General features: G+C 51.5%; 1 protein-coding gene across 1 annotated transcript; it reads right to left on the bottom strand.

Annotated features, from left to right (window-relative positions):
* Nucleotides 1-2,833: 2,833 nt before the first annotated feature.
* On the bottom strand, nucleotides 2,834-3,934 carry Rprml (reprimo like). The gene has a single exon (XM_051157864.1). The coding sequence runs from the start codon at nucleotides 3,650-3,652 to the stop codon at nucleotides 3,299-3,301; it is 354 nt and encodes a 117-aa protein (XP_051013821.1). The 5' UTR covers nucleotides 3,653-3,934; the 3' UTR covers nucleotides 2,834-3,298.
* Between the last annotated feature and the right edge of the window lie 7,359 nt (nucleotides 3,935-11,293).

Genomic DNA, 11,293 nt, shown 5'->3' with positions numbered 1-11,293 from the left:
CCTTAATTTCCTCATCTGTAAAGTGGGAGTGTTAATGAAACCCCACGGAACTCAGTGCATCACACACTACGAACTTCAAGTGTTCCCGTCTTGCTCTGGAAAGTACTTTGAAAACAGCAACCAGCACTTGGGAGGCAGAGGCAGGCAGATTGCTGTGAGTTCGAGGCCAGCCTGGTCTACAAAGTGAGTCCAGGACAGCCAAGGCTACACAGAGAAACCCTGTCTCGAAAAACCAAAAATAAAACAAACAAACAAAAAAAACCCCCAAAAACAAACAAAGCAAAACAAAACCAAAAAACAGCAACATGCGGTGTGAAAGTGAACTATTATTGTTTTTCTGCTTCGGGTTTTCATGTCAGAGAGCCAGCTTCATTTTACTGGGGGTAAAATCAGCGTATCCTTTAAACAGAGCTAACAGTAACACTGGCAGTTTTCTCTACTGACTGTCCCTTTAAGTGCCAGGCCTTGTGTCCCGTGTCCCCCCCCCCCTCCCCCTGCTTTGCTGCATGCCTGTCACAGGAGCTCTGCGTCCCACCACTCCTATTGTGTAGACGAGAAGATGAGGCACAGAAAGGCCGAGGCTGCTTCTTTGAAGCGGCAGAGCCAGGTAACAACAGGACAGTGAGAAACTCACAGACCAGAGTCCTGCGTTTCTCCTGGCTGAATCTGAGACCCTCTGAGATTTGGCCGCTCTATCATAAGCTAGCCTCCTGGGGGGAGAATTGTTGCTGCACAAAGGTTGGGGACACAGGAAGAACTTTCTTTTTAAAGTCCCAAGGCTCAAGATTCTGATCTTGGGTTGCCTTTCTCCTGGGGTGCTGTTCTCCATGGTCTCTACCTCACGTACGTAATCCTGCCTCTCCTTGTCTATCAGGTTACATAGGTAACTTAGTCAACACCCTGTTCCCCTTCTAGGCTGTAGCAGTAAGAGTGGCTCCTCCTCTCTTCTCCCAGAACCTGCGCGTGCCTGCGGTTTCTTCCTTGAGCCTTTACTTATATCTGCACGTGCAAGCAAATGCCCATGCATATTTGCCTGTGGATGCATGTCTGAGCATGGTAGAATGGACAGACAAACATCCATGATAAGCCAAGGGTGTTGGTGCATACATGTAAATCCAGCATACAGGAGACTGAGGCAGGAGGATGTCAAGTTTGAGGCCAACCTGGGCTATATAGGGAGACCTTGGAGTTTTTTGACTCAAGAACAATCGAAACACTCCTACGCCTCAGAGAGGTCTTTATGAACAGTGATCGTGGCCCTACAAGGCTTCTCCACTAAGGCTTTCCTTTGTCAGAAAATTTTAAAAACTGAATTCTCGAACCACCTCCCTTTTTTCACACCAGCATCCGGCTATTTTGCTGGAGGCGGTTCTCGGTGTTCACTGGAATCTGGCCAGGCAGACATCGGAAGCCCCTATTCCTCCCCAAGCCCCCAGCTCTCCTCTTTTAGGAATTAAAGAGACTTCTTTGTGGTGGTCTGAGTGGCGCTCTCTTGGCCACTAGGTGGCCCACGCCACCTGTGTCACTTCATGCCAGGAGTCCAGAGTCTGTGTCCAACTCCCCCCTCTTCAGGGCCCTCCATGCCCAGTCAGGCAAGAGCTACCTGAGACCATGCCAGTCACCAGCAACCAGTGCTCAGTCTATGATGCGGGTCCTCACTGGCTGTCCGTCCCACGGATGAACCCCAGGTCCGGGACTGAGTGGCAGGATGGTGGAAGAGATGTATTTCAATACAGATGACTCCACAGAACTGGGTAGGAGCCAGGAAGAAAGAGTCTGTATCCTCCAGACTCAATTGCCATTTTTTTTTTTTTTTTTTTTTTTTGGTTAAGAAACACCGCCCCTCCTTTCCCCAACTGGTGCCAAAGACAGAAGGTTCCTTCTGTTCCCTCATTCTAAAGCCAGGGAAGGCTTCAGCCATCTTCTCTCTCCTCCTTCATTTACACCCAGCTGGAGAGTGGGAGCTCCCCCCCCCTCCGGCCAGCTGTTTTCCCCAGGGACCCCTCCAAGTGTTCTACGTCCAAGACTGGCTAAGAGGGTGGGCACAGGTCGAAAGCCTATAGGAGGGGGACTTTTCCTGCGCTGGCCTGGGCTCAGTGGCACCTCAGAGCAAAGGCTTGCAGCAGATGGCCCCCTTCCCTTCCTCCTGGCCAGTAAGCACCAAGTCACCAGAACTTAATTTCAGGTCGGCAGGGAGTGGAGGGTGAACTTCTTAATGGGATTGTCTAGTGACCAGGAGACAACTGCGTTCAGAGGCCATTTTCCTCATCTTAAACACCCCAAGTCCCTGCCAGGATAAATCTAAGAGGCCTTGTTCTGAGTCCATCCATCTACCATCTATAAGGGCGGGGCAAACAAGTCATTAAATGTGACTTTTGGGCTCAGCCTGGAATTTTTACTACACCCCCACCTATCCAAATGAATATTTATAATTATTCTATTACCAGCTCCCAGATTCCACTCGCTTTCTTTTTCCATTTCCGTTTTATGAAGAAAACTAAAATTTCCAGTTATTAAATCAATCTAAGTGTCTGGCTGCCCCCAAAGGACCTGCCTCCTCCACTGTAGGTATAGAAGAAAACGGTTCTTTGTAGGAGGAAAACAAAAAAATCAAACCAACAAAACCAGTTCCTCCTTCTCTCGCCTTGGTTTGATAAAGCAAGGAGCGCCAGAGCTGTCTGCCTCACAGCCTGTTAAATCGACCAAACTGGGCCCAGAAGTAGGACATGTTCCCTCCCCCTCCCCCTCAGCACACGCGCGCGCGTGTGTACACACACACACACACACACACACACACACACACACACCGACACAGAATGTCTCACCGGCACAGTTAGAATGTATCAGAAAGCCTGGAGGCTATGGTTTTATTACAAATTTTCTTTTCAGATGCAATGCGAGATCAAAATCTCAGTGATTCTTTTCACTTCTTTCCTGTGCGCCCTCCTTGGAACCTGCCCCATCAACACGCCCAAAATCTCCACTTGAGTAACCTCACCCCCGCATTGCATCTCCCTCTTCCTGCCTCCCACCCTACCCCAAACTTCTTTGTTAAAAAAGAAATCAAAACAAAAACAAAAAACCTGTTAAGAACCCTGCGTCTCCGGCCCCAGCTGGAGCGCACACAGGACAGAAATCGGCGTGACAGTCCCTTCGCAAACCGCCGCCGCCAAGTCCAGCTGTTCCAGGCCCGGGTGGTGCAAGGCACGCCGCTGATCTGCTAGGGATAATTCTTTGAGGCAGAGGCTTGGTGGTCCCTTCCTCGTGGTGTCGCGACGCTGTCGAAGGCTGCGGGCGCTCAGTACAGTCCCAGGATGGCGGCGCCTACGTCCTTGGAGGGTCTGCGCTCCTGCATCAGAAAGTTGATCATGCTCTCGGACTTGATGAGCAGGTTGCAGCCCAGGAAGAAAACGCCGAAGACCACGGTGAGGGACAGCACACAGAGCACGGCGATCTGCGCCACGCGCGATACCCACAGGCTGCGTTCGTCGGGAGCCAGTCCCGCGGGGACCCCGTCGCTGGCGCTCAGCGGTGCGCCCCCGGGGCAGCAGTCTAGCCACGTGCCCAGCCCGTGGCTGCGGTTTCCCAGGGCCGCTCGGGCGTCACCACCCACCTCTTCCAGGCTGCTGTGGTTCAGGAAGCTCGCGTTCATCGCGGCGCAGCGCCCGGGGTCTGAGCGCGCGATCCGGGACGCGCCGGGAGCTGGCGGCGTCCGCGCTGTCGGGGACGCCTGGGGGCCTTCGATCGCCCTTGCGCCAAGAGGAAAGGAATGCCGGAGGCGGCCCACGCGCCGGCACTCTTAGTCCGCCTACCTGCCCCCGGCGGGAAACCGGCGGCCGGGAGCCGAGAGCAACAGGCTGCGCGCGAGCTGGAGAGAGCCAACAGTGCGTGGCAGTCGCCCACGGAGCTCCGTGCCTGCCGTGCCGCCCCGCCCCTGGCAACCACTGAGCTCCGCTCCGCCCCGCCCCGCCCCGCCCCAGCCCACTCGTGGCTCCCAAGCTATCAGGACACGAATCCCTCCCAGCTCTCAACCTGCGCAAAGCCTGCCAGAAAGGGTTGGAACGTCCAGGCAGCTCCCGCCCTCGGGTCAAGTAACCTTGACTCACTCTGGGCAGTTTCTGTCTGTTCTGGATAGAAGGCCGCCCCAAGATGTCCTTTCCGGAGGGGGGGAGGTCTGAAGCCCTTCTTCACTCTATTTAAGGCGGTGTGTGTGTTGGTGGGGGGCGGGGGTGAGCTTTGGCCCCAGGCATTACCCAGTCCACGAGGCTTAGGTCTGGGTGGCCAGGCTGTGCCACACTGTCCCTGCTGGACCTTGTCAGCTTTTCCTGGTTGAAGGCTGTCGCAGCCAGGAGAGCTCTTTGCCTCCTATCCTGTGCCTGGGCTTATATGCCACCCCTATTTAATATAGTCATTAGAATTAAGTCATTTGGGGGAGTTTCGTGTGTGTGTGTGAGTGTGTGTGTGTTTCTTTTTAAAGAAACATTGTAGACAACTTAAAAAGCATGGTTTAGCAAAGGTGGGGAAAGCCTTCTAAAACTGCAAAAACGCCTGCTGTCTGGGATGGGTCAGAGTTATTACGTAGGCACAAACCCCTCCGGGTTGTCTGTCTGTATTCTGTGTTATTGCTAACGGAGCGTTGTGCCTTGCCTGCTGCGGTGTACGTGCTGTTTTGTACTGCAAGTATCTGGCCCAGACATTCTGTGCTTTGCTTTTGGCAGCAGGATTTCTTTAGAGGACTTCTCGGTTGTGCCCTTTGCTGATTTGTCTGCTCAGACCAGAGCTTAACCTGGACTTGGAGCCCCTGAGGTCGACTCCAGCCAGCTGCAGCCCAGCTGTCAGATGCAAAGGGTAGGAACAGGAAGTGAGTAGGGGGGAGTCTGAGGGTGCTGCCTGTTCCGGTGAGCGTGCTTAGCTTGCATGAGGCCAACGTCTTGCTCTACAAGCTCTCTATCACAGCTGCCTGTCCCCCTACCCACTTCCATCACCCCTGGGTAGATTTCTCTGGGTACCTTGGTGTGAAAGAAGGAAGGAGAGGGGTTTGCCTTTGACCTGGAGTGCAAAGGGAAAGAGAAAACTTGGGGTCCTGGAAGGGAATGAAGACCACCTCTGAAGACAAGAAGCCAAGGCTATTCACTCGGATATTGCTGGGAGAAAGTCAGCCAATTGCCTGTGTCTAACTAGCTGACTGAAGGCACGAGGAGCAGGAAGCTTTTCAGTAGAGGCAAGAAAGCCCCGGGGGGTGGGGGTAGGGGTATGGCACAGAAAAAGTTTAAATGGGCTCAGCAGAAGAGGGCATTGTAGACTTAGATTGGGGGATCATATTGCGTGCGTCCCCGTTTTGTCCTTTAGGATTGAGGACAAAATTAGGGAAGCTGTTAGCTGTCCGCTGTCTTCCAAACTCAGTCCTGCTTGCTACAGGGGCTGTGTTTGGCTTTCTGACTACTGGTTAGTATAGGAGTTTTGTTTTCACGTACAGGCTGGCCATTGTCTGTGTACGTGTGCCTCTCAGGCTCCTCCAATTCAGGAAGGGGGCCCTGTATAACCTGAACTCAGGCCATTGCTCATTCCCTGTACGGAACCATGGGTCCTGGCAAAAACTGAGCACAATTTGATGTGTATGAATGCTTAATTAAAAAAAATTTCCCACCTCTATCTCCCCACGCCCACCTTAGGACTAAGGATTAAACCTTGCGTGTCATACACGTGAGGCAAACATTCTATCACGGAGCTTTAGCTCCAGTCCAGCCTATTTCAGTTTTGAAATCGAGTCTCTCACCAAGTCTAGAGCTCACCAATTCAGCCAGACTCCCATGGCCTTTCAGCTCTAGGGGCCCTGCAGCCTTCACTTCCTCAGCACTAGAATTACAGGTGTGCACTGCTTCCTCACACGGTGCTGGGGACCCAAACTCAAGTCCTTGACTTGTGTGGTAAGCACGTTACTTGACTGAGCCATCTCCCTGGCTCCTAAACTCTTGATTTTTGTGGGGACCGTGACAGGTCCTTATCAACGGCTGCCCCTGCAAATCCCTCCTCATGGAGCAGACCCTGATGCCCTCACAGTACCTGAGGGGCAGGGAGGGATCTGGAAGCAGCTAGGCTGGGTGGCCCTGGCACAAAGTCCCTTGCAAGATGGAACTGTAGGTCTTGGCTAAGGCCACTGTCATCTGAAAGTTAGGTTGAGGGCAGAGGACTGGCTTCCCAGACCTCTTCCTGTCTTAGTCAGGGCTTTTATTTCTGTGAAGAGACACTATGGCTCTGGCAACCCTTATAAAGGGAAACATTTAATCAGGCCTGGCTTAGTCCATTATCGTCATGGCAAGAAGCACTGTGGCGTGCAGGCAGACATGGTACTGAAGAAGCAGCTGAAATCAGCAGGCAGCAGGAAGAGAGAGTGTGAGCCACTGGGCCTGCCTTGAGTATCTGAAACTTCAAAGGCCATCCCCAGTGACACACTTCCTCCAACCAGGGCCACACCTCCTAATAGCGCCATTCCCTATGAGCCTGAGGGGCCAATGTCATTCAAACCACCACACTCCCTCAGTTGGCTGTTGGCAGGAGGGAACCTCAGTCCCTCACACTGGCCTTTCCTTGGAGCTGCTTGACATTTCTTATGACCACACTTGGAGAATATGCTAGAATGTGAACAATTGGTAGAAGAGAGAGAGAAGAAATAAGTGAGGCTGCAGAAATAAGTGGCAGCTCTCACTGTTGCTGGCACTCCCACAGCAAACCTTGGAGGACCAACTCCTTGGCCCCATGACGACTTGGGAGGGAGACCAATCTTGCCTGAGGCCCCACAAGGTAGGGTACAACTTAGAACAAAGCCCACTCTTTCCAGCTTTGCTGTGGGTGAGTAGATAAGTGTGGGGTGCATCGAGCTGTCGGAAAGAGTGGGAAGTCCAAGGTATAGGGCGTGGCCTTGGAACCCCAGCAGCTGTTTGTCACCTGGGTTGCCACACTCCTCCAGAGAGAGCGAATAAGGTGCCTCTGGGCCCAGCTGCCACCCACATGGGACTATTTTTACCCTCTACCTCAGTCACAGTCTGTATCTCTCAGTTCTGGAAGGGCTATGTGGACAATCTGGTCCCCGAGAGGAACTGCCATAGGCCACCCAGAGGCTGTACAGCCTTGTCCCTGCAGCTGTTTGAGTTAACCTTTAGCCCTTTGGCACGTGTGAGCCATCGGGATTGGTAAGGAATGCTCCTCCCTCAGGCAAAGAGGTTAATAAAACCTCCCTTATTAGTGCAGCTGGCCAGCTGAACCGTGGGGACTGAAATGTCCTCGTGAGCTGATGTTAGAAACAACCTACACTGCAAACAGGGTAAATACCGTGTTTTATGCACATGAGCTATTGTAATAACAGCCAGACCCAGTTCATCTGCATAATCCAATGATACCTTCTCTCTCCTTTAAAAATGTAAATAGTTGACTGTGGAAGGACAGTGCCCTTCAGAGAGCCAAGAGCTCTTGAGGAGAATTTACATCACCAGCAGCCCTCCTTGGGTCCTATTTAAATGATTCATTATCCCAGCAAGCTCTTCCTGCAGCAGGCAAATTTGCCCAGTTCCTGTCCAAATGGTCTCACGTTTCCAGTTGGCAGACCGGAGGGAAGCCAATGGCGTTTTTTTACTGCACTGGGTACAGAATTAAACACTAGTTTCTTTGTTGACCCTTGCTCACGTGGTGATGCCACTAGTGTGCCAGGCCTGTTCTGTTATGGAAAGTAGGTGGAGGGCGTGGGGGGGGGGAAGCTCAGACTGTTCAAGGCAATGTCGTTTTACCAAGGATGGTGGGAGAAAGACCCGGAGCTGGGGGATACCTATAGCTGTGGAAAGGGGCAGTGCCAGTACAAGCACAGAGCAGTGGGGAGCAGGTCCCATCCCTCACCTTCTGCCACCTGCCTGCCTAAGGATTGATTGACTGACAGGGGTTTGCTATATAGTCCTGCTGGAGCTGGAACACAGAATGCTCCTGACTCTGCTTCCTGGGTGCAGGATAAAAGGGAAAACACTATGAGTGGCTGGTTCATGTTTTAGGGAGTATGGAAGTCTAGAATTTGTTTCTGCCAGGCTCCTAGTTGGCTGTGTGATTTTGGACAGGTCAACTCTCCTCTTGGGTTTTGATTGGTTCATCCATTAATCATGGAAGCTGGCAAGATTGCTTAGTAAAATGCTTGCCTTGCAAGCACGAGGACCTGAGTTTGATCTTGGAAATCATGGTTTGTTTGTTTGTTTGTTTTTTAAAGATGGAGCATGTTGGCACATATTTGTAATACCAGAGCGAGGGAGGCAGAGACACCAGACCCTTTGAGACTCACTGGCCAGATAGCCTTGCCTACTTGGTATGTCCCCGCAAGTGAAAGTCCCTATCTCTAAGGGTGTGGGCAGTGCCTGAGGGACAACTCTGAGGTTGACCTTTTACCGCCACATGCATGCAAGTCCGAGCACACGTACATGCATGCACACACTTGTACGCAAAGAAAATCTTCACTGAAACATTCTTTACAAAAACAGATAACCAAAACCAGGCAAGCCACTGTCTGCTTCCCTGGGCTCTGTGTCTGGAGAAGCACAAAGCCCAAGGTCTTTGTCTGGTCTGTCCCCAAATTGCCTGAGCCTCATGAACCCATCTGTAGGTGAGGAGGTTGGTCATTATCTGCAGTCTCCAAACTGTCTTTTCCGGAGCAGTTCTGTTAAGTCCGAGACACTGACCCAAATAGGTTTCTTTGCTGCAGGACTTCTCAAGGCCATAAGCGTGTGCTATGCTTTGTGAGTTCCGTATGGGGGATTTGAAATGTGGCATCTGACAATGGATGCCCCAACCCCCACCCCTGCCTCCTCCAATATCAACTGATATTTTGTGCTGTGAGGCGCCACCTAGAATACTGGGAAACTCTCTGTAGTTTCTCTTAAGCCTCGGTTTCTTTATGTACAACATTGAAACTGCTGCAGAAGTTAAATAAGGCCGTGCCTGGAAACAGGCCTGCTGCAGCACCTGGCATGGAGTAAGTGCTCAATAAAGGCTGCTAGCTATTACCTATAACGAGGTCCTTCCTCTCCGGCACTGACATTCTGTGCTTCCAACTGCAGCATGTAATTGTAATTAAACTGCAAAGCATCTGGCTTCCCGAGCAGAAAGAACAAGCCTGGAGGAAGGGGTGGGGGGAAGGAGAGAAGGCTCCTTCTGGGTTGCCCATTTGTGCCGCAGCAGCCTTCCCTACCAGCCAGTACAACATGGAATGGAGCAATATGCCAGCCCTTAATGACAGGGCTTGGGGAGCCTGTTGGTTCCCTGTTAGCTCAGACCCTTGGGGGACATTTGCCAGTGCAGACAGCTGGAGGGAAAATTGCGCTTGCTTTATGGTTGCTGAAGTTTGAATATGGTTGGAATTGTCCCCCACGGGGCCCATGTGTTGACGACTTTGTTCCTAGGGGTGGTAGTGGTACTAGGAGATGGAGGAACCTTAAAGTGGCAGGGCCACTGGACTGGCCATGGTGGCTCATGTCTGTAGTACCAACATATGGAGTGGGGGCACGAAGCTCAATCAGGCAGGTGAACTCCCTTATGTTCTAGTAAAATCTGGGCTACAGCGTAAGACCTTGTCTCACAGAAACAAAAGGAAGGGGATGCATGCCTGTAATTCCAGCTCCGGGGGAAGCAGAGGCGGGTGCACCAGAAGTTTAAGGTCATCATCCTCTCTCTGCTGCCTGTCAGATTTGAGACTGGCTTGAGATATTGCGCCCAGTCCCCAAAACAATAAAGGGTGGAACCTCTGAGAAATCCTTGTGTCGGGACAGTCCCTGCCACAGGGAGCCCAGGACAGAGCAGGACAGAGAAACTTCATAAGGGCAAGCAGGCTAAAATTGGCAGCTAGGGGAAGACCATGCACACTGGCCCACCCAGAGGAGAGGCCAATGCCAAGGCTGGTGGAACACAGGGAAGGGACGCTTCCGTTGGTCTCCCAGGCAGCTTGGCCATGCCAACTGTGCCTATAAGAATGAAAAAAAAAAAAAAAAAAAGCATTCCCTGGCTTTATGAGCTATCCAAGGGCTCAGCACCGAGTCTTTGAGGTAACAGGATGGCCATCAGATGCCCACACAAGGAAGGACCAGGCGTGTAGTCTCTCATCACTTGCATCAGGACCTGTGAAGGCTGGAAATGACTTCACACTTGGTAGTTCAGGGAAACTGCCTTTGAACTTTGGACATCAAGCAAGTACTTTCAGCCATAGGCGTAGAGGCTAGCCCTGGCTACACTTGTATTCAATTCAGTCTTGTTAAGGAAGCTTAGCCTGGGGGAAAAATGGGTAATTCTTGCTTTGTCTGCTTCTTCTCTATTGCAGCCCATTACAGTGGGAGCCGCCAATGATGCATTCTCTCTCTTGCAGAAACGAAGGACCCATGATAGTGCCTGGGCCAGTCCTAGTACCTCTTCCTCCTAAACTGTTCAGGTGCAGGGATCCATCTGCCTGTGACCTGTCACAGACTGTTGGGTAACCACAGATGAACCAGGGATTCACACCTTCACAGTGACGACGGAACTGACCAATGGCACAACTGAAAAGGTAAAGCAAGGGGCCAGTTGAAGAAGTGTTTGCTTCTGGGCCTGCTTGTCTTGGTACACCCCCTACATGTCTCACCTGCAGTTACGATTTTCAAGGGGCTGGAGAGATGGCTCAGAGGTTAAGGGCACCGACTGATCCTCCAGAGGTCCTGAGTTCAATTCCCAGCAACCACATGGTGGCTCACAACCATCTAGAATGTGATCTGATGCCCTCTTCTGGCCTGCAGGTGTACATGCAGCCAGAGCACTGTATACATAATAAATAAATAAATCTTAAAAAAAAAAAAAAAAAAAAAAAGATTTTTCAAAACTTCAGGTCCTTTGCATGCAGTACCCAAGGAGGCCGGAGGTGGGCAATAGGCCCTTTGGATTGAGGGTTACAGGCAGTTAGCAGCTATGCGGGTACTGAGAACTGGGCCTAGGTCTCCTGCAAGAGCAGCCAGGGCTCTTAACTACTGAGCCATCTCTCCAGCCTCTGGCTGCATGAATTTTTATAAAGTTTCATTTGAAAAAGGACCTTACTTTTCAAATAGTATAAAAATTCTATCACAGCCTGGCGTGGTGGCGTACGCCTTTAATCCCAGCACTCGGGAGGCAGAGGCAGGTGGATCTCTGTGAGTTCCAGGGCAGCCTGGTCTACAAAGAGAATTTCAGGACAGCCAGGACTGTTACACAGAGAAACCCTGTCTCCAGAAAACAAATAAACAACAAAATAAAATAAAATAAAACA

Source organism: Acomys russatus, chromosome 16, assembly GCF_903995435.1.
Source record: "Acomys russatus chromosome 16, mAcoRus1.1, whole genome shotgun sequence".
NCBI classification, from domain to species: Eukaryota; Metazoa; Chordata; class Mammalia; order Rodentia; family Muridae; genus Acomys; species Acomys russatus.
The sequence above is the reverse complement of the archived record's forward strand: the minus strand, read 5'-3'. Positions and strand labels throughout refer to the sequence as shown.